The 23,793-nt window shown below is 43.3% G+C and overlaps 1 protein-coding gene across 1 annotated transcript in view; it reads left to right on the plus strand.

Moving 5' to 3' along the window:
* cep128 (centrosomal protein 128) overlaps positions 1-23,793 on the plus strand; it is a 65,249-nt gene that overhangs the window by 32,059 nt on the left and 9,397 nt on the right. The window contains exons 18-21 of the mRNA XM_080514610.1: positions 6,368-6,427; positions 9,035-9,227; positions 18,318-18,367; positions 22,307-22,330. Coding sequence (XP_080370736.1) covers positions 6,368-6,427; positions 9,035-9,227; positions 18,318-18,367; positions 22,307-22,330 — 327 coding nt within the window. The remainder of the gene's footprint in view (positions 1-6,367; positions 6,428-9,034; positions 9,228-18,317; positions 18,368-22,306; positions 22,331-23,793) is intronic.

Consider the following 23,793-nt stretch of genomic DNA (forward strand, 5'->3'; position numbering starts at 1 on the left):
TTAGCAGTTAGAGGGTGGATTCGTTTTTCCGTTAACCCCCCCCTTGGAGGCGGAAGTTGTGGGACAGCGTGGAAAAAGTTTTGTCCGGGAAGGTTGTGTTGGTTTGCTTTCGGCCAATCGGGTGCCGGGAGTTAAATTTTTAAGATTTTGTGTTTTTTTTTCTTGTAATTGTAATAGTGTTTAATAATTACTCGTATCGGGATCAGCAAGTACTGTAATTTCCGGAATATTGAACGCACCCGATGATAAGCCGCACCCACTGAATTTAAAAAGGACAAAAAAAAAAAAAAAAAGGTCGGAGTTACGTGATGCACCTGAACGCATCACCCATGTATCGACAGCCACGTCATTGTTTAAGCCTCGGGGTTCAAAGCGAGTTATGCAATATTTTTTTAACTTCTCTTTCAAGTCTGACATCCTTTCTCCGGTTTCTCGGTGGGAGGCGACAATAACGCGCCGTAGCCAAACGCGCATCCGCGGATTTACAGTCACACGTTTAGATTAGCCGCGGCAGACGCCGCCATCGTACCGCCGAAGAAAAATAATGGCGTTTTCTTTCACTTCAACCCGGCAGACTTTCAAGTCACTTGTTCAGTTTCTCAACAGTTTCACCTCGTTTTTTTTTTTTTTTTACCTGTGATGGTTCGGCCAATCGGGTGCCGGGAGTTAGATTTTTAAGATGATGTGTTTTTAGTTTTTTTTCCTTGTAATGGATTTTAATAATTACTCGTATCGGGATCAGCAAGTACTGTAATTTCCGGAATATTGAACGTACCCGATGATAAGCCGCACCCACTGAATTTAAAAAGGACAAAAAAAAAAAAAAAAAGGTCGAAGTTACGTGATGCACCTGAACGCATCACCCATGTATCGACAGCCACGTCATTGTTTAAGCCTCGGGGTTCAAAGCGAGTTATGCAATATTTTTTTTAACTTCTCTTTCAAGTCTGACATCCTTTCTCTGGTTTCTCGGTGGGAGGCGACGATAACGCGCCGTAACCAAACGCGCATCCGCGGATTTACAGTCACACATTTAGATTAGCCGCGGCAGACGCCGCCATCGTACCGCCGAAGAAAAATAATGGCGTTTTCTTTCACTTCAACCCGGCAGACTTTCAACTCACAGCTCACTTGTTCAGTTTCACCTCGTTTTTTTTTTTTTTTCACCTGTGATGGTTCGGCCAATCGGGTGCCGGGAGTTAGATTTTTAAGATTTTTGTTTTAAGATTTTGTTTTTTAGTTTTTTAGTTTTTTTTCGGGATCAGCAAGTACTGTAATTTCCGGAATATTGAACGTACCCGATGATAAGCCGCACCCACTGAATTTAAAAAGGACAAAAAAAAAAAAAGAGGTCGGAGTTACGTGATGCACCTGAACGCATCACCCATGTATCGACAGCCATGTCATTGTTGAAGCCTCGGGGTTCAAAGCGAGTGGAAAAAAGCGTAGCAGCTTATCGTCCAGACAACTAACTAAAGGTTGCTCGTATGTGGCCTTTATTTTTTCTTCTTTATTTATTTGCCGCCGAAGCAAAACAGTGGCGTTTTCGTTCATTTCAACTCACAGCTCACTTGTTCAGTTTCTCAATAGCTTCACCTCGTTTTTTTTGTTGTTTTTTTTCACCTGTGATGGTTCGAGAGACGGCGGCGTTGTTTGCCGAGAGTCCCCCCCCCCCCGCCGTGTGTTTTCTGTGTCTGTTGATCATGCGTAAACACCTTGCCACAAGGGGCTACTTGGGGGAGAAACGCTTTTTTATGTCGACATTGTTTAGGAGTTTTTACATGAGAATTTATGCTCAAGTCTTCTGGCTTTTCCTCTTTTTTCTTTTTTTTTTTCAGGAGGAGTTGTGTCTGTTTATTGTGAGGATCCGTCTTCATAATAATACTGAAACCTTTACTATCGGTCAACACGCTGGAACAGTTGTCGGATAACTTTAAAAGTTACTTTAAAGGAGAAGAAGAAGTTGGCAGACTTTATTTCCTCATAGATAGATAGATAGATAATTACTTTATTCATCCCCGAAGGGAAATTGTTTTGTTGCAGCAATCTGGTACATAAGAATATTATAAAATACAATAGAATAGAAATAAAAGTACAAAATAAAAATATCAAAATAGACAAAGTAAAACACAGAACGGAACATGGGCACTTAGAAATAATCACGAGATAAAAGCAAGACAAATAAATAGTAAGGTGCAGTGGCAGAGCCATTAGAAGTAGGTATTATATAATAATAATAACAATAATACAGATAATAACAATGTGCAATAGTGTATAATACTCGTGTATAGTACTACTAATAATGGTAGCAATAATATAACGAACAATAACAATATATATATATCAGTAATAATAATAATAATACCAATGCTATTAGTGTACTTGCACATGTATAAATATATGTATATGTACATGCAATATGAAATATATGATATAATATGAGTATCAATGTAATTTAGTCCAGGTGGTGATGATTGAGGCTCTGACGGAGGTAGAAGAGTGAAAAAGTCTTATTGCCGTGCTTGGACATTGCTCGCGGCGTCCCCCAGGGGTCGGCACTGGGTCCCCAACGCTTCTACACGTATAAAGCTGCGTTTGCGTGACATTTTCAAGTAAAAAAATTGCAAACATTTTGTTGTGTTTTGGGATTTTCGTTCACGTAACGGCGGAGCTGGCAGCCCCTGAAAATGCAATTTTTTTGGAAAACTGCCGGAACTGTGGAACTTTTCGACAATCGTCTGACCAAATGGGCGAAAATGCAACAGTCTGGATTCCTTATATAAACAGTCAACATCACCCACTAGTGGCCAAGCAGTGCTAAATACATTGTTTTCAGAGTTTCTGCTGTGTCCACATATCACGCAAACGGGCATCGTTTTCAGAAGTTTTTGAAAATGATGCGTTTGCACTTGAACGACGTCGGTACACATTTCAAAAGCAGTTGTATTTGCAGGTGACGCAAGTATTTTTGGTTCAAGGGGGGGTTTTACTGGAATCAGTAAGGACAATAACTGCAGAAATGTGTAAATTAAATAGTGATGGGGGGTAAAAAAGTTTGTTGTGGAATCGTCAAGATGTCAATAGAGCTCAAATTTATTTGATATCGTATTGAAGGGACAAAGTATTTCAATTCTCAATAAGGCAAAACACTTCCATAAATGACTATGTAGCATTTTGTTGTTAATTTATTTTGTTCAAAGTGAAATTGGACGAACAAAGGAAGTGCCATTACCGCGACCAAGAGAAGTACGGCGGTACAAAAGTGGTGGAAGTAAAGGTGGTCTGTACGGCCGAGCGCAGCCTTTAATGGCCGTCGGCAGTGAGACGGGTCGAGGCCCGATAGCCTTGACAAGCTCGCGATCCGCTGCAGACGAGTGGGCTGCTCGTGTCAGAGTGAGCACAAGAAGCCCGCCATTGATCTTCCTGCCGTCACTCTCCAGTTCTCTTCGCAAGACTTTAAAACTCGATGGTATCCGAAAGTACTTAAAGCTCTTGAGAGTCTCTCAGGGGGAAAAAAAAAAGGCATGTCGTCGTTTAAAGTGGGTTTTTAGTACATTCGCATATAACTGACCACAAATCGGCAACAGTGGGAATCATTTCATTTTGATTGTGTGCATCGAGGGTTGACATTATTTGGGTCGTAAACGACGAGAACAAGCACAAGAGTTGGGGAAATGGAAGGAATGGAGTTGGGGAAACTTCCCTGATCTGGATTAAAGCTAGCGTGACTCTGACTGAGGGATAAACCGTAACGAAACTCACACGTACAAGGAAGTAGCATGCAAGGCCTCCGAGCCTGGACTCCAGCCCATAACGGCCGCGGCGTCTTGACACTTAATTTATCGGGACAGATAGCAGATCCCTTCAAAGCAGGTGGAAGTGGCGAAGCAGCGATTCTCGCTTTTTTTTTGCTCGCGTGAAACAAAACGCGTAATGAAACGGAGACAGAATTATTAACCTTGGAGGTACGACCCTCGACAGAGTGCCACTTAGCTGTGTCTGTGTTAATCTGTGCATGTCTCGCTCTTTTTTTCTTATCGTCTTCGCCGCGAACGTGTGCGTCAGGAGTCATTAGCGCTTTGGCAGACAGTCGGTTTTGCTCCGCCGACGCCGAATTCCCCCGGCTAGCTTCCTTATGACACGCGCCGCCTCGCCGTGTCGGTGCTGCACGCTCCGGTGTCTGTAGTGTCAGTGGCCGTCATGCAGGAGACGCTCCTCGTACGACCCGAGTAGGTTTGACAGGAGGTTTTGTATTCTTTGTCAATGCACTTTTTTTTTTCTTTTTTTTTTTAAACTCTTTATTTTCATTTTTTCGTTTTTCTTCTTGACAGTAAACACAAAGAAAGAACAAAACAACAACACCAACACAATAAAATAAAATAAAAAAAAATAGCACAGAAAAAGCAAACAATTAACAATAATAATAATAATAAAAAATAAATACAAATGGTCTGTGCTTAAACTGCAAAAAAGTGTTAATTAATAACAAGCAAAAACAAAACAAATACAACAAATAATAGATAATTGATGTATTTTAAGCAAAAATAAATAAATAATAAATAAATTATTATAATAATAATAAATTAGGCTAAATGACCTTGTCTTATTAATATTGTCAATGTGAGCACTTTTTAAAAAAAATCTCCCACAGTTCATTTCACATTTTTTGTCAAGCGTGAATCCTGCACAGCTCCAGTTCAGACGATTCACATTGCGTTTACAAAGGAACGAAGGTCGATTCAGATTGTTAATCTGGAGGGATTAAGACGATGGAATACATGAAGACAAAGTGATTAAATTAACTTTGTTGATAAAAAAAACGAATTCAGAACTAGTCTTAAATAAGAAAAACCAGGTTAACAATAAACTGTAAACTTTTGGCCAAAATGGAGGAAAAAAATGAAAATTATTTTCTTTCCTTTCTTATTTTTTCTACAAAAAATTAATTTATTGTAAATTTTCAATTCATGTTCATATTTTTTTAAATAAACAGAGAAAATATCATCGTATTTCTTTACAAATAAAGTCTTTCTCCGTATTTTAAACGTAAACCTTTAAAAAAATGTTCAAACAACAAGAAGTCTTGTTACTTTTTAAACATTTCATGTTGATTATTTCTCTGGTTTGAAGAAAATTTAAAAAAGTGTTGAAACTTGAATGTTCAAATATCAAAGTTTGGTTTCTGTTTTAAAAAGCGAGTTTAATGTTTATTTTTTTTAATAAATTGAACCAAGTTTGGATTTAAAGTTTTATTAACCCCTGGATGCACAACCTACCAGTTCCGACACTCTTCCACAAGTGGGGTCAAAAATGAACCCCGATTCAAATCAATGCGTTTTTGCAATATAATGGGTTGTTATTCTTCAAAATCTTTAAAACGAAGAGTTGTAATATTTTCAGATTCTAGGTATTCCTCAGAAAACATGTTAGACTCCTGACATCAGATGTGTAAGTGGGACTGTCAGAGTTGCTAAGAATTAAAGTTTCATAAAAGATTCCATAGGAACTGCTTGGGGTCATTTTTGACCCCCCTTGTGGAAGAGTGGGGTCGTGATACAAAAAGTGCAATTTCTTAAAATCAATGAAAAAATTGATAAAAACGCAAATGGCCTCATGTCACAAACGTGTTTTATGAGGAATACCTGGAATATGAATATATGACAACTTTTCGTTTTAAAGATGTTGAAGAATAACATCTAATGGTTAAGAACGGCATGATGACTAAAGTTAAACCTTTATTAAAATACAGGTAACGTTGAATAAGTAAATTGTACCTTCGAAGCGTTATTGACAGACGTCAGATTATTACTACTCTCAATAAGACCTGGAAGCAGACTGAGATCTTGAGTTTGTTAAAGAAGAAAAGAAAAAGCCCTGCTGAATGTTGCATTAATATTCTGTCCTAAGAAGCAAGATTAAAAAAAAACCAACAACAACATTTTAGATATTTGAGCAGATTTGGCAAATAAAGTATTAAATTAAGTAAGACGTTAAAATAAAACCAAGTACAAGGTAGGGTTTGAACGCCAGTACCACTACTTTGCATCAGAACACAACGTCACAGCTGAAAACACACCAGGTTGTGATGGAAGAACAATTTGTTCACAAAAAAAGATAACTGGTAAAATATTGATTTTTTTATATTCCGTGTTTGTATTTCTTTGGACTGAAACAAACGAAAAGCAGGATTTGTCATTATTCCGAGGCAAGAGATCCGATCGGAGGCCCCCCCCCCCCCCGGGTCTGACACCCCCTGCTTGACACGATACCGAGATTACGAAATGTGTTAAGATTTGCACTTTGGCGTTATCGACTGTGTTCCAAGGAATAGCTCGCATTTACATTTATCTCTGCTCTCTTCTGACAGGCAATCTCCCAGAGACCCGGATTAGTGAAGGACCCCCACCGCTGGCTCGCTGAGACAAAGGTATTCTCAAGATGCTGCTTTCAGAAAAGGGAAAAGGGGGATTTTTTTTATCAAGTAATTATTATTCATAATTAATGTTATTTAAAGAGAGGACACCAGATTTTGTCATGTAATTCCTACAAAATCCAGATGAAAGTCGATGTTATCAACCTCGTTGGGTCTCCTGAGAACATCTAATCTATTGAGATTTTAAAGTCCTAGTGAAATGAAAACTCGACCTCCAAAACACTCTGGCTGTCGCTTCTAGGGACATTTTTTATGCTAACTGGTCCAAGGGTAAAATGTTAAAACACGGCAATCTGCGAGAAAATAGCCGATAAACAGCGGTATTTTCGCTGCTGGGCGGAGCTTCTGACAATAATAGAGTGACATCACGAGTTGTGCACACGCCCACGTTGTGTTTACATCATGGAGGATCAGAGTTTTGACCACGAAGAGGCTGAATTTAACCATATTTCATCATCATCGGGCATTTCAAACCCAGTGATTGATGAAGAAGACACAGAAGGTCGTTCTGCCATCGGGACGGTTTGTCCTCGATTCGTCCTCGATTCGTCCTCGTCTCCTCGCCTCAGCAGCCGCCAGTTTTCACCTTTGAGGCTTTGAGGCTCCTGACTTTTGGCAGAACGACCGGCTTCCTGGATCCAACATGTCGAAGCGCTTTTCTGACTGCGGAATCACTGAAGATGAGTCCAGGTATTACTTCATCGTCTACTAGCCGGCCGAGCTAGCGGCTCCCGCCTCCCGCTAGCCTCTAACCGCGCGAGCTAGCGGCTAGCCGCTCCCGCCGCCTGCGCTCCTTTTCTCCTCTCTCGGTCTCTTTCAGGCTCAATCTTTCATCAAGGCTCATAAAACGCCGACTATAACTTCAAAACACTGTAAAAACTTGGATATTTAAGAGGGAAACAAGCCGATATAAACACAACAGATGGAGATCTGCACAACTCGTGACGTCACGCCCACGAAGAAGAAGGATTCCCCCGACTTCCTCAGCTGGAGATTCAAAATTCAAATAACTTTGTTATGGGACAACAGTGGTGGGGCAGAGTCGGAGGAACCTTAGAAGTAGAACCCCAACTATCGTTTTTTGCAAAGTAGTGTTTTACATTTCACTAGGACTTTAAAATGCTTAAGGATTTGACATTTTGTGTTTCCAACAGCATTTAGTGCAACTAAAAGCAGATATTCTTGTTCCTGCCCGATTTCAGAATTTCTCAATGTGTTTTTCAAACATCAGACGGAAGAAAAAAACAACCTGGGTGAGTTCAGGTGAGCCGCTCGATGAGCAGTTCGCCTTCTGACGAGGCTTCAAGGACCTTTTTAGAAGGTCGCTCATCTCTGATTCCTGAGAATTTAAGAGAGGTACTCAAGCAACGCGCCACCACTCTTACTTCTCTATGGGAAATAAAAAAAAACAACATATTCACTGCTCAAAAACTCAATCTTATTTTTGTAGTAGAGATACAGAGGGAAAAAAAACCCCAACAATTCCACATCAGCAAGTCGAGGAAGAAACCGGTTGTTTTGAGGCGATTTTCGAAAATATTTATAATTTTTTCCATTGAGAAAATAATCCTCAGTCGCTAATGAAGGGAAGTTGGTGTGCGTTTTGTGGCTCTCAGATCCGTTTCCTGCTGGCAGCGATGGCTCGTTTTCTCTTTTCACGCATTTATATACATATTTACATTTTGCACGTTTACAGACACATTGAGAAAAGAAAAAAAAAAAAAGAAAAGAGACTCTTGCCTGGCGGGAGTCGATTTAAGGCTGGCCGGCTGCCAGACTATCAATACGCTGGGAGGGTAGAACGATTGTTGATTGCAGCAGAACACGCGTTGAACACGTCGGAGTTTGTTTCCCCGCGGTGATCAAAAGGTCGGGGACATCTACGAATTACCGCAACCTTCAGGTTTCAGTCCGTCGCGCAGTGAGCAAATAGTTCCGCCCCTAAATCTAGTATGTCTCAACATATGGAAGGGGGACGTGTCGGCAGTGGTACGCTTTCTAAATGTGTTTGCACAGTTCGTGTCGGCGTGATTCGCACGAGCTGTCAGGAATTCTCTCGGAGTACCGAGCCAGGATGAAAGAGCGGAGATAATGAGCTCCAACGTTCAGGAGTTTTTATGTCCTGTAGAAAAAAAAAAAAAAAGGCTTGCACAGCTGGAATACTCATTTAGTCATTCACTTCATTTAACTGTAGGAAACATTGTACGATTGTCCACGGTGGCCTCGACACCGTGCTCCTTGTCTCATTCACGAGATGAAAGGCGGAACGCTCAAAGTGAAGCGGCGCTTTCAAGATCGCCGTCAGCTTTAATGGCAAAAAGAGCAGGAGGCCTTTTAGATATTTCTGCCACTTCGCTTTAAGAAAAAAAATACGTATTCCCCCGAGACGTTCTCCCATCAGGACAAGTTTCGGGGGTCTTAATTAAGTCCCTGCACAATGTCCTTGCATTGATTAGTGTGTAGATTTCTTTTTCCGAGAACCAAGCGGGAGCTTGGTTGGAGGGTCATTTCATTATCGGCGAGTGCGAGCTTTGTCTTCAGGTAAAATCTTTGATCCAGCATTGTCCCGACGCGTGCATCCTTGTGCTTCAACCCGCCCAGACGAAGCTCCGCTGGCTGTGCGAGGAGGTGCGGGAGCGTGACACCAGAGAGCAGCGCCTGAGGAAGCAGCACCGCCAGACCCGGGAGCAGCTCGGGGCCCTGAGGCGGAGCCGGGACTCGGAGCAGGCGGCGCTGCTGCAGCGCCTGGACCAGCAGGAGAGGCTGCTGCAGGCCCTCGGCACGGAGAAGGAAGGTAACGGAGAAGCTCTCGGCTCCGCCGCCGCCGCCATCCCAACACGTGAGCTTACTGTGGGCACGGGAGCAAACGTGAGCGACTTATTTAGTTATTTTTTTATTATCCTCCAGCAGAACGAGGAGGTCGAGGCGAGACACATTACATCGTAGACATTTTTGACTCCCATACGATGTTTAAATGTTGGGATTTCACTCAATGCTGCAGGCTGGGATGATCGCTGATGAATTTTTATTTATTTATTTACTTTAAATGCTGCTCCTTAATTTAATTAATGGAACTTTTCAGCTTATTAGTAAAATGTTAACATGACAGCGGCTTACAGACAGTATTACTCTTATTGCCACCTGCGAGAACTGATGAGACTGACTGCAATGTGCTGATTTGACCACCGGGGGGCGCACTCTCAATTGTATTACGCGGTGACTTAAGGTGATCAGGATCATTACACAGATGTAGAAATGTGTCGAAACACAATTTCTAGAATTTACCAACAGTTTCTGGTCATAATCTAAACAGGCCCACTATATTTTGACTTCCAGCTTCATGTGACCGAATGTTTGAAGAAGTAAATAGTGGAATAAAAATCAACCTGTAAGTTGTAAAAGCAGATGTAAAACTGAGACAGAATATTGTTGAAATTGCATTTTTTTTTTCTTCCATTCAAATATCAGGTTTGTTATGTGTTCGAAAAGGATAGTTCATTACATGTGAACTTCCGAATGATATATTAAAACGAAGAGATTTTGAGTTCTCGTGAAATCGCGAGAAATCGCTTTTGAAATCGGCGTGGATTTCACAAAGCGCCTCCTCACCAGGTTCTCTTACCTTCTTTTTCCAGTTAGAGCGGCGGCATCCTCCTCGTCTCATCTGCTCATCTCGTGTTTCTTTCTTGTTAATTGTCCAGTCGATGGATATTTTTTTTTCCAGCCTCTCGCTGACCTTCTCATCTTTCTCTTGCGTAAAGCAGCGAGTTGAAATCCGCACTTTGGGGGTCGATTTTTTTTTCAAGCCGAGCTGAAAATTAAACGTCTGTCCTGCATACGAGTCCGCCTGAAGTCCAAATTCACCTACATATGCATATTATTGGTTGTTATTAGGTTTAAGTCAACGGCGCTCATCTTTCACCTGAGATGGATCATTCGCACAATCGATGGTCCAATCGTTGGTCAATCCCAGTCGGTTTCCTCCATCAGGGAGTTGAAACCTGTTAAATTGAGCGCGTTGGACAAGGAATCCATCGCCCCTCCCCCCCCCGTCAGCGCAATTAGTCGTTCCCGAAAGACGTGAATATTTACCAAAAGCTGCTCCTAATGAAAGAGCAGGGGCTCCTCTTGATTGATCCAGCCGCCTCAAAACGAATCTCCCGTTTCCTTCTTTCCTCATTTCCATGTAATCACGTCTTCATTAAAGAGCACCGACTCATCTGAAGCCGGCCTGCTGCCGAACGGCGCCGCGGCTTTTGCGTCGTAACGGATGCTTATGAATCTGATGCATTGTTTTTTTTTTATTACTCGTCAGCAGTCTGTCTGTTTCACGATTACAAATGTTAGCGGCAGCGCCTTAATAGCCGTGAACTTTTGAATCACCCTTTTTTTTTTTGTGGAGAATGGACTTGTTTTTTGAACTTTTCTCATCCCCCCGGGCCCGTTTTTTTTTTTTTTTGACTGAATTTCTGCTAATGAGCCGCGACTGGAAAGAATAAGAAGAACTTGTTTCGGGGGGCTTCGTCCAGACGACACGTGGAAATGGACTTAATTTGCGTTCTATTAAAGTCCTAGTGAAATGTAAAACACTACTTTGCAAAAAACGATAGTTGGGGTACTACTTCTAAGGTTCCTCCGACTCTGCCCCACCACTGTTGTTGCATAACAAAGTTATTTGAATTTTGAATCTCCAGCCGAGGAAGTCGGGGGAATCCTTCTTCGTGGGCGTGACATCACGAGTTGTGCAGATCTCGATCTGTTGTGTTTATATCGGCTTGTTTCCTCTTAAATATCCAAGTTTTTACAGTGTTTTGAAGTTATAGTCTGCGTTTTATGAGCCTTGACGAAAGATTGAGCCTGGAAGAGACCGAGAGAGGAGAAAAGGAGGATAGGCGGCAGGAGCGGCTAGCTCGCACAGCTAGCGGCTAGCAGGAGCCGCTAGCTCGGGCGGCTAGGAGACGATCCAGTAATACCTGGACTCATCTTCGGTGATTCCGCAGTCAGAAAAGCGCTTCGACGTGTTGGATGCAGGAAGCCGGTCGTTCTGCCAAAAGTCAGGAGCCTCAAAGCCTCAAAGGTGAAAACTGGCGGCTGCTGAGGCGAGGAGACGAGGACGAATGGAGGACGAAGCGTCTTCTGCTTCCTCAAACATGTTCCAGACGGGGTCACCGATGGCAGAACCACCTTCTGTGTCTTCTTCATCAATCACTGGGTTTGAAATGACCATGATGATGAAATATGGTTAAATTCAGCCTCTTCGTGGTCAAAACTCTGATCCTCCATAATGTAAACACAACTTGGGCGTGTGCACAACTCGTGATGTCACTCTATTATTGTCAGAAGCTCCGCCCAGCAGCGGAAATAGCGCTGTTTATCGGCTATTTTCTCGCAGATTGCCGTGTTTTAACATTTTACACTTCGGCCAGTTAGAATAAAAATGATCCTAGAAGCGACAGCCAGAGTGTTTTTGAGGTCGAATTTTCATTTCACTAGGACTTTAAGGGAGCGGAGAGACGGAGGGTGAGCCCGGCTCGGCCCGGATGATGGAAACCCTCAGAGAGGCGGCCGGCTATCTGTGTGCCGTCGCTGTTCCAGCTTTCATTGGTTCTAGTGGGGGAGCATTGCAGGGCTCCGATAAGCAGTCTGGAGATAAAAAGCGCCGGCCCCGGACCCCCCCTCCGGAATCGCTTCGCTCTATCGTTGGATCCAGTCGGCCGCTTGACAGAAGTCGCCGCTGTCTTGTCTTCGCTGCAGCCGCAGAGCACTGATATCGTCTGTGTAGTAATTAAATCGAACCGTTTTCTGCTCCATGTGGTGATTTCAGTCGGAGCCGTGCATTTATTGTCCCTGCAAAAGGAAATGCTGAGAGTAGAGTGTAAATTCAAAGATCAAAAGGTTAATGCTCATACTTTCGAAAAGTGGCACCCTCGCATCCCTAGTTATTATTTTTAGGTCTGGTGGCACTTATTTAAAAGTCTGTGTGATTACACGTCTCTGCTTTACACGTGTCCATTGAGTTATTGAGTCTAATTCAATGCAGTTTTTGATTATCTGCATGGGGCTTTCCTCCGATGCAGTCAATTGACCTCTTGTGCAACTTTTTCAAGGATCAAGGACCTTTCAAGGATCGCTGGGTTTTGAGTTAAGGACAGGAGTTTGACGTGCCTGCAATCGAAGCGTCTTTCAACAGTATCTGCAGATTTATCAGCTTTACGCCCGTGATTCAAACGTGCTCTTCCAGCACAACCCGAAGGTTGAGATCCGGTCACCGTGCAGGCGTTTTGGCGTTCGGTGAACTCGTCGCCATTATTAAGAAACCCGCTTTTAAATGATTTGAGCTTGGAAGTCGCCATCAAGAGATGGATACTTCAAGGTCAAGAAGGTAGAAACAACAATACTTGGTGTGGCTCAGTTGATACCGAAAACCCCAAAAGTGTGTCCAGAAAATCTGATTGACCCTAAAATCTCAGCCCACGGTCTGAATGTGGCGCCAGAAATCTTACCCGGCAACGTCCTTCCAATGTTTTGGTGATTCTCTTTGTACTAAAAATCCTTAAGTGTCTTGCTCCCGGGCAGAGCGACTCCCGATTTGGTCTCCAGCCGGGCCGTCTGACCTCTGACCTCTGGCATCGACGGGGCGTCTCGGCCCAGAGAGCTGCTGCTCACTGGGCGTTTTCTCTCGCACAGACTTTTCTCTGCAAACCCCAGAGATGATTGCGTAAAGGGAAATCTCAGCAGTTTTTGGAATTGTCCCCCGGGTGCTCTGAACAGTGTGTCTGAAGTTTATTAGCGACTGTAAATTACCCCTGTAGCTGTGTGTGTATATGGCTCTTGTAATGGACTCGTGACCGGTGTGGGGTTTGACCCTGCCTTGCTCATATTGTCAGTTGGGATTGGCTCCAGCTTCCTGACGGGGGGGGAAAAGTGGGAGAGAAGACGGATCGAAGGATACGACAATGTGATATCAAACATTCTTATCAACACATGATATGAGTTAAACCGTGAGATCTGTCGTCTTATTTGAGTGTTTATGTATCTTGAACAAGGACGGACAGGGTACCCCCTTGAAAAATCTGATTTTCCTGAACGTTCTTCTTCCGGTGGCATTTTTTGAGTCACGATAGAAGAGCTGTACGCACAAAGTGTTGAAACATTGAAACAACGATTCGAACCAGTATTTTACACTGCACGCTGAGATGTTCAAACCTACGGAACCCCCGAAGGGACAAAAAAAAACTATCTCGGGATCTCGCGAAACTATATTGTTTTATATGGGCATCGTGTATGTGGTCGACTAAGTTTGTCCTTTCAGAGACACCGTACCCCCCCTCGACTAAGTTTGTCCTTTCAGAGACACCGTACCCCCCTCTGTTGTCGAGAGAAGCTAAAGCTAATGGAGGACACCCACCCGTACGAGAGTTTTATTGAGTTTTATTTTGAAATCGGCCTAAAATATAAAGACATTCAAGCAGTGCTGAGCGAAAGCACACGCTTTTGCGAGATCCCGAGATAGTTTTTTTTCTTCTCTACGTCCCTTCCGACGCTCCGTACAAACCAGACTACAGGTCTCTGAAACATCTTCCCTCAAGAAGGTAGGTCTTATACAACTTCAGCATCTCTTCACTTCCACGGCAACTCTTAACGCCCGGAAAACCCCCGCCGGTCTTTTAACCCATGTCATCGTCTAGAACAGGGTTCGGCAACCTTTAATGCTCAAAGAGCCAGTCGGTCCCGTTTCCCACTGAACACAACACTCAAAGAGCCGCATACATTTTATTTTGACAGTCCTACAGGAAGACCACGCCAGGAGGACACGACACACAAAACCTTCTTCACTGCTGGTTGACAACTTACCACTAATAAACTAAACTACATGAACTCAGCAACAAAAACACAATTATTAGCAACACTACAAACCTAACATAACCCCCAATAATTACACTTAAAACACGACAAACAGAAACTCCCATAATGCATTGCAGCTCTCAGCTCCTTTATCGCTACACGTTATTAAAATGGAAGATAAATGTGGGAGATGTGGGATTGTTAGAACCATGAGTGTGAGCGGTGTGTCTTTAATGTCCTGTAGTTGTTGTGTGATTCACTAGAATGTTCCGTCACTCTCAACAAGTCTGTAATGAACCTCCCGGAACTGTCGGCGCTCCGCAGCGCAGCGGTTTTACTGTGAAAGGTACAGGAAGCTCCCATGTACAATAATAACAGGCCACAGTCACGACGTACAGCCGTGTTCTTATTGAAACGGTGTTCTTCGGGGGACCTTGTATCGACGTGTTTTATCTCCACAGTTTAGTGAGCGTTGCTCTGCAGAGCCACTGTGATTTACAGTATTTGTGTTAGATTACGGCTGCGGTCTGTGTCTTTTTCTTTTTCTTCTCCTCCAGACCTTTCATTGCCAGCGCTGTGCTCCCATTTGGCCTTTTCCCTTAAAAATAAGTCGGCGCTGCACGCGGAGATAACGGCGGCTTTTGTGCTGCAGAAGCTCCGAGGTGAGCGCCAGTCACTCTGGATCACTTTGGCGGCGGCGGCAGACTTTCAGTCGCCCACTGGCAGCGTTTGAGAGACGTGAAGACGTGTCTGGTGTTCTCAGGTTATTTGTGTGAACTGGCTCAATCCAGAAGATAAAGATCCAATATTGGTAGAAACTGGTGGCGTATGATTCATCGTTTCGGAAAATGTTCCACATTAACGCGGCGGCATTTTGAAAACGATATAATGATATGAGATAAAACCCCAAAATGTAATAACTGGTCAATAATGTAACAAGACCTCAAGCCCAAAACTTTTAATTTTACATTATGTGACAGGAAAAATCTTTTTCCCCGAATAGAGTAGTAATTTTATTACATCATAAAGTCAATGATTTATGAATGGACTTGAACTGGTTCAATTTGAATAACACTGAAAGAATGAGTTCTATTTATTTCTCTGTATATCTGTATATATGTGTGTGACTGCTGTTGCTCAAGTCATTAATAGTCTTCTGTTCTCTATAATCTGTGATTTATTTCTCCAAGCATCAGTATAAAATAATGTATAAGCGTTCAACATATTAAGATCACATTTAAATTTGCGTTAAGTCTATTTACATCATTGACATTTCTGGTTTTATTGCATTTTATTTGTTAATATTTCGGCTCAATCGGCGTTGTTGTTATACGTCTGGTCGCACATGTGCAGAAAATCTATTTACGACAGCAAGTGCAATAGCAGCTTTGGAAAAAAAAAAAGTGGTTTTCCTCTGTTTCCATGGAAACAGAGGCTGAACGTTTTCAAAAGTTGCTGTTTCAGTGGCTTCGAGTCACCGGAAAACAACAAAAAACACTTGAAAATGACCTAAAATGGCCTAAATGAGAGGAAGAAAGCTCAATTCATTGATTAAAAATCTCAAATCAAACCTAAACCTTCGGCAGCTTCACCAAGAAGATGGTTCCGGAGGACGTGAGCCTGTGAAGTTTGATGCTCCATCTTTTTCTAGCATCTTGGCCTGAAAGTGGTAACCGGTTCTAATGATGGAGGTTAACCTCTGAGAATGAAGCCCTCTTGGATATACATGATAAGGACAATATATGACAAGTTCTCTTCGTTTAAAGCTCGGCTCAATAGGACAAGAATTTCTTTTTTTACCTCTATTCCAGATCATACAGGAAACCAGTATAAAAGACATTTTGATCAATTAATTCTAGCTCTAGTCATTCTCACTGACCCTTGTTTGAAGTTACAATAGTCCAGCACCAATTTTGACCATAATTATTATTGTTGGTTTGTGATTGTATCTATGGCCCATGTGATGTTTTTTTTTTGTGTGTGTGTTTTTGTTTTAAATCTCTATAATTCTATTAAAGCTATTTGCGCTCAGCTTGCGTCGCTCGGCTCCGTGCCAGACACAAGGGATGATTGTCGTTTGCATTTTGCTCGGCAAACCCCAAATTGCTCGGTAAATTCAGAGCTATTTTTCTCAATCAACACCTCATTAGACAGCCGGTGACTGTAATTAAAAGCAGTTTGATGCCGCAATCAACAGGAAACACACGCCGAGTTTGTCTTTCTCTTACCTGTAAACATAATCTGCTGGAGTCAAGCTGCGTTGGCGGGGTGGCATTCTTTATCACGTGACCAAAGCGCAGTTAATTAATGCCCCGTGTGGGCAGAATGACGTTTCTTTTATTCGGCAACTGATCTTTGAGGAATATTTTCCTGGAGTAAAAAAAAAAACTTAAACTCATTTTGCTGCAGGGATTGCACCGAGACTAATTTTGTCCTGAAAGTTTTTGGAAAAAAAGCTTAATTTATGAGCCTGATGTTTGACGTGTCACCTTGTTGGGACAGTTGGACCGCACTTCCATTAGGTGGCGTAATAATAATCCGTTGGCGGCGCAGGTTAGGTGACGTCAGCCGTGGTGGGGGGAGGGGAAAAAAAGAAAAAAAATCCGAAAATGGACTCCAAAAATTGCATTTCCAACACTTTCCCCTGCGCCTCTATATCATAATGATATAATCTCAAATATCACAGAGTTTGAATACAAATGGAAGGAAAAGACGCTGCCAGGTGAATAAATAACCAAACCGATCTGTTTTTTTTAGATGATTTAAAGTTGTTCAAGGCAGATTATCGCTTTGGTGACTTAGTGTGTCGAGTCGTCCTGAGTTTTCCTGAACGTATCCGACGAGCTGGCCCTTTAAATCTTGTCACATGATCTGGTCTCCTTTGGTAAAGGAAGCATCGGTGTTTCCTAGGCTGAAGGAGGTGCTGAAGGGAAGCGTTGAGCCTCCTTTCCTCGGCTTATAGAGAATTTCATCGCTCCTTCTCATGGCTGCCACTTAAAGTCCTAGTGAAATGAAAATTCGACCACCAAAACACTCTGGCTGTCGCTTCTAGGGACATTTTTATGCTAACTGGCCGATGGGTAAAATGTTAAAACACGACAATCTGCGAGAAAATAGCTGATAAACGGCGCTATTTCCTCTGCTGGGCGGAGCTTCTGACAATAATAGAGTGACATCACGAGTTGTGCACACGCCCAAGTTGTGTTTACATTATGGAGGATCAGAGTTTTGACCACGAAGAGGCTGAATTTAACCATATTTCATCATCATCGTCATTTGAAACCCAGTGATTGATGAAGAAGACACAGAATGTGTCGTTCTGCCATCGGTGACCCCGTCTGGAACATGTTTGAGGAAGCAGAAGACGCTTCGTCCTCCATTCGTCCTCGTCTCCTCGCCTCAGCAGCCGCCAGTTTTCACCTTTGAGGCTTTGAGGCTCCTGACTTTTGACAGAACGACCGGCTTCCTGGATCCAACACGTCGAAGCGCTTTTCTGACTGCGCGGAATCACCGAAGATGAGTCCAGGTTTTACTTGATCGTCTACTAGCCGCCCGAGCTAGCGGCTAGTAGACGATCCTTTTCTCCTCTCGGTCTTTTCCAGGCTCAATCTTTCGTCAAGGCTCATAAAACGCCGACTATAACTTCAAAGCACTGTTAAAACTTTGATATTTAAGAGGGAAACAACGCAAGCCAATGTAAACACAACAGATCGAGATCTGCACAACTCGTGATGTCACACATAGGCTCCGCCCACAATGCCCACGAAGAAGGATTCCCCCGACTTCCTCGGCTGGAGATTCAAAATTCAAATAACTTTGTTATGCGACAACAGTGGCGGGGCAGAGTCGGAGGAACCTTAGAAGTAGAACCCCAACTATCGTTTTTTTGCAAAGTAGTGTTTTACATTTCACTAGGCCTTTAAAGACTTCCGGGAGACGGATGAGTCACACCCGATCGGTCCTCACGCGGGAAAGGACAAACCATAATTTCACTCCCGTCGTAATTCATCAGCGGCGACGCCTTCCTCTCTCGTTTCAGAGCTGCTGGAGAGGAGTCGCAGGAAGGAGGAGGAGACGAGGAGCCTTCAGGTCAGTATCGCGCTATATTACCCGGCTGAACTCATTTCAACTCGGTAGCCCAAAAAAAGAGCTAAAAAAAAAAAAAAAAGCCCCAAAAAGACAAAGGCAGCAGTTCAGTCAATTGCGGATTTGTTTAGTTTCTGCAGAAGCTTCTTGGTCGTCTGAGTCGTGTTAAACATGCGGCTGCAGGCCCGACGGCCTCACGGCCTTCGCTCAGGACAAGCAGCTAATTACCGCCGGGCCCTGGGAGTTTAGAAGCCACCGGAGGCCTCGTCTTCGTCTCTCAATGCCGCGAGCGTCGACACTTTGGCAGGCCACCAGCTTCGCCTTCGTCTGGGAGTGGACCCCCGGGGGTCCCCCGGCGCCGTCGCTCGCCATTAAACTGCAGCCGTGTGGGGAAAAAAAAAATCGTGTTTTCTCTCGATGTGAACGCTCGTATCGGATATCTGGTCCCATCTGTGGCTGCGTAATGGCTCCTGCCTGAGCGCTCAGACGCAGCGCAGCTTTTAATTATGAAGGATGAGATGAAAGAGAATGAAGGACGTGACACAAGTGTATAGAAGAAGAAGAGAAAAAAAGTAAGGGGTGGGCTGAGGTATAAAAAGAAAAGTATCATTGTTAAGAGCCATCAACACATTACAGGCAGAGACGTTGGGGGGGGGGGGGGGGGGGGGGTCGGTTGGAGGGAAGAGCAGGTGTGTGTTTGAGTGGCAGATAAGAGGAACGGCATCACTTATGCATCGTTAGAGAGAAAACATCAGTCAGGAGGGATGAGCGGTGCGAGCAGCACACACACACACACACACACACACACACACACACACACACACACACACACACTCTGAAAATCCCTCTATGTATGTTGTTTCACCGGGCCTCGTCTTTGAAAGTCCTATAATGAATTTTTTTATTTATTTCTTCATTTATTTTTGTGCACATCTGAGCGTTAATAAAACAACAACAAATCTCACCCATTCTATTTTTGTTTACCGTCGTCACTCACGTCAGGGAACGTTTCACAAAGTGCCTGTTGGAGTTAGTTCAGAAAAATGTTTATCCATCCATCGTACAACTCTCCATCCATCCATCCATCCTTTATACATCTCATCCATCCATCCAGCCATCTGTTTCTCCATCCATCCATCTTACAACTCTCCATCCATCCATCCATCCATCTTACATCTCTCATCCATCCATCCATCTGTTTCTCCGTCCATCCATCCATCCATTGTACAACTCTCCATCCAGCCATCCATCCATCTTACAACTCCATCCATCCATCCATTATACATCTCTCCGTCCATCCATCTATCCAACCAAATGTTTCTCCATCCATCCATCTATCCATTGTACAACTCTCCATCCATGCATCCAGCCCACCAACTGTTTCTCCATCCATCCATTGTACATCTCTCATCCATCCATCCCTCTATCCAGCCAACCAACTCTGTTTATCCATCCATCCATCCATTGTACATCTCTCCATCCATCCAGCCCACCAACTGTTTCTCCATCCATCCATCTATCCCTTATATAACTCACCATCCATCCATTATACATCTCTCCATACATCCATCCATCCATCATTGTACAACTCTCCATCCATCCATCTATCCCTTATATAACTCACCATCCATCCATTATACATCTCTACATCCATCTATCCATCCATCCATCCATCCATCCATCATTGTACAACTCTCCATCCATGCATCTATCCCTTATATAACTCACCATCCATCCATTATACATCTCTCCATCCATCCAGCCAACCAACTCTGTTTCTCCACCATTATACAACTCTCCATCCATCCATCCATCCATCCAACCAACTGTTTCTCCATCCATCCATTATACATCTCTCATCCATCGTCCAGCCCTCTATCCAGCCAACCAACTCAGTTTCTCCATCCATCCATCATACAACTCTGTTTTTCCATTTATCCTTCCATCCATTCCCATAGAAAAACGACCGTCAATCTTCGTAAAATATTTAATTATAAAGTATGAACGTTATAAAAAATTTTTTAAAAACCATAAATGCGTTTAAACCCACCGATCGTTAAAATAAAATAAAAAAACAAACAGTTCCATAGGTCGTCATGGCGCTGTGTGATCGTGTAAACCTCGAAAGACGTCTCAGCGATTTTGTGTCCCTCCGCTCACAGCTTGCATGATATGCAAATGCGGGGGTTTGTTTTATTTTTCCAGCGTGACGCCGGTAATCATGTTTCCTCACTAACCATTCAGACCCCAGGCGTTGTTTGCATGTATCCCTCTCTGCTAGTTTGCTTTGCTTCTGTGCTTTTTCCTCTCCAAAACCTCGATGTGACGCCACGTTTCCATCTTCCACTTGTATTTCTTCGGGCCACGACGCACTCCAGTCTTTATGAAGATTAAAAAAAAAAAAAAAATCATCTTGCATTTGGCGCCGCGCAGAAAATTGGACGCGTCAGCCTTTTAGCGATATCTCAAATTTCCAGTTTTATTTTTGGCAGCGTGTTTGCAACTTGCCTTTATGTTGTAATCTGTGCATTATTTGTGATTGATTACCAGGAGGAATTCATTGTTTAATGCTCCTCAGTAATCGATACAGCTTTGGGTTTTGAAGGGCTGAATTTCGAGTTGTTTTTTTTTTAAGAAAATATTGACTGGACGTGTAGCAGGAAATTAAAATTGAAGTAGTTGTGTGAGGTTGGGAATTCAAAGTAGGCAGAGATCTTTGAAAATAAGCAACTCGATGTCAGAAAGAAACTGTTTGGAAAAACATCTTTGTACATAAATCAGCCGTAACATTATGGATGAAGTGGATATCACCGATGTGCATCTATAGCATTTATATTACCCGTCACCAAATAAACGGCAAATACATTTTTGCCAAGTTGTTTTGATTCTCTTTGCGGCAAGTTTTTGCGTGATATTCGATTGGATTACTGGCAATAAATCATAAAGTTATGGATTCTACGCGTGTCGTCAGCCGGCTCAATGACGAACCAGAAGGAAAGAAGTAGCAGGTAGACGGAACAATAAAGGTTGTGTTCTCGACAATTACTGACAATAAACTTGGAAACCCTGTGAGCCCCGGACCCGCCGAAAGAGGATTCTCTCAAGACAAACCCTATTAGCCTTAAAGGCCGAGTGAAATGTAAAACACTACTTTGCAAAAAACGATAGTTGGGCTACTACTTCTAAGGTTTCTCCGACTCTGCCCCACCACTGTTGTCGCATAACAAAGTAATTTGAATTTTGAATCTCCAGCTGAGGAAGTCGGGGGAATCCTTCTTCGTGGGTGTGACATCACGAGTTGTGCAGATCTCGATCTGTTGTGTTTATATCGGCTTGTTTCCCTCTTAAATATCCAAGTTTTTACAGTGTTCTGAAGTTATAGTCGGCATTTTGTGAGCCTTGACGAAAGATTGAGCCTGGAAGAGACCGAGAGAGGAGAAAAGGAGCACAGACGGCGGGAGCGGCTAGCCGCTAGCTCGGGCAGCTAGTAGACGATCAAGTAATACCTGGACTCATCTTCGGTGATGGCAGAACCACCTTCTGTGTCTTCTTCATCAATCACTTGGTTTGAAATGACGATGATGATGAAATATGGTTAAATTCAGCCTCTTCGTGGTCAAAACTCTGATCCTCCATAATGTAAACACAACTTGGGCGTGTGCACAACTCGTGACGTCACTCTATTATTGTCAGAAGCTCCGCCCAGCAGAGGAAATATTGCGCCGTTTATCGGCTATTTTCTCGCAGATTGTCGTGTTTTAACATTTTACCCTTCGGCCAGTTAGCATAAAAAATGTCCCTAGAAGCGACAGCCAGAGTGTTTTGGTGGTCGAGTTTTCATTTCACTCGGACTTTAACGTTAACGCCGCTTCTCCCGCTGCTAATGAGTGCAGGTGAACTACTAATGCTGCTGTTTGTTTTTTGTTTTTTTTGTCTTCACAGGATCGCGTGCTGGATATGGAAATGGTGAGGTTTGAAGTTTGTTTGTTTGTTTGTTTTTTTTAAAGACCCGCTGCTCTCACGAGTAGTACAATTAAGAAGCGTCGTTGACTTTGAGTCTGCAGGTTCACCCGGGGCTGCGTTTGTTTTTTTTTTTTAGAAATGATCGCTTTAGCCGTTATTCATCGTGAACTCCTGTCGACGGGGTTAAGAACCGGGCCGGCGGTGCGATATCGACCCGGCGGTCCAAACTGTTGACGTTCCACCGCTAACGTCCTTTTAATCAGCCATTAGACGTCAGGCAGGAATTGTGCCGGCGCCATGCTGAAAGGTCATATTGACCCCGAACCTCCCTTCCCTGGCAAGAAAAGGAACGCAATGAATCGTGGCCGTCGCGGACCGGGCCGTCCATCCGTCACCATTATGCGGCGCGCTCGTCTACGTTCCCCAGCCTTCAATTAGCCGCGGCGAGCAAGACGAGGAAATACCCCCGGACCGCCGTCGAACTCGCATCATTCCTCTCGTGGCAGGACGTATCGACCCATCTCCCGCTCAGCCTCGGGTGGCGAGAATCATCCAGAGTATTTTTTTTTTTTTTTTAGTTGTGTGTCAGTGTGCCATTCAGCGCGGCAATCAGTGTGATGCCTTGTAACAGCTGGCTCGTTTGATGGCTGAACGCTCCGTCTGAATGGGAGCAGGAAGCCCATTGAAACATACAGTGAAGGGACGAATAGACCGGAGTGCAGCTGGAGTGGTTACTTAATTAAAGCCGGCGCCGAAGTGCGTCGTGACGCCGGCCCTCAATTAGCTATTGAACCGGGCCGGGCGGTATGCCGTGTCATGTGTGGTACCAACATGGACTTAGCACAACAACCCAAAACAATCCATACCACAGAAGCTGTGTTTACAGTGGAAGCAGCAGAAAGTGTTTGATTGCAAACTGCTATCGACTTCGCCTCCGACGGGGGTGATTTAGTGGGACGGGCCCAACGATCGCGAAGCACCAACAGTGTCTAAAGATGTTTCCGGTAGGAAGTAAAGGAACAAGCTGCTGGAAATGATCCTTTTGAAATAATATTCAAGTCGATGGCAAATAGCCGCACCGATGCAAAACAAACAATTATCCCTTCTCTACTTTCCGGGGAGGAAGCTAAGTAGCGTAGCACTGTAGTTTTTTTTTTTTAGGGTACCTTTGATTGTCTTTTTTTTTTATTTTATTTTTTTACTTTAATCAGTTTTCCTCATTTAATTTGAGATGTTAAAAGTCCTAAATACCAAATATTATTGTGGTTAGATAGAAGAGCTAAAGCAGGATTTCATATTTTATACATTTTAGGCCGCATTTACATGTTTTCACGTGAAAACGGAATATTCTCGTTGGATTTTTGAGCGTAAAAGCAAGAACTCGGCTCACATTTACATGAAGTGGAGGAACAAACTCAATAAGCAGAGAAAACATGCATTTCATTTTTAAAAAAAATGTGTTTATC

The sequence above is a fragment of the Blennius ocellaris genome (genome assembly GCF_963422515.1).
Source record: "Blennius ocellaris genome assembly, chromosome: 18".
Taxonomy (NCBI): Eukaryota; Metazoa; Chordata; class Actinopteri; order Blenniiformes; family Blenniidae; genus Blennius; species Blennius ocellaris.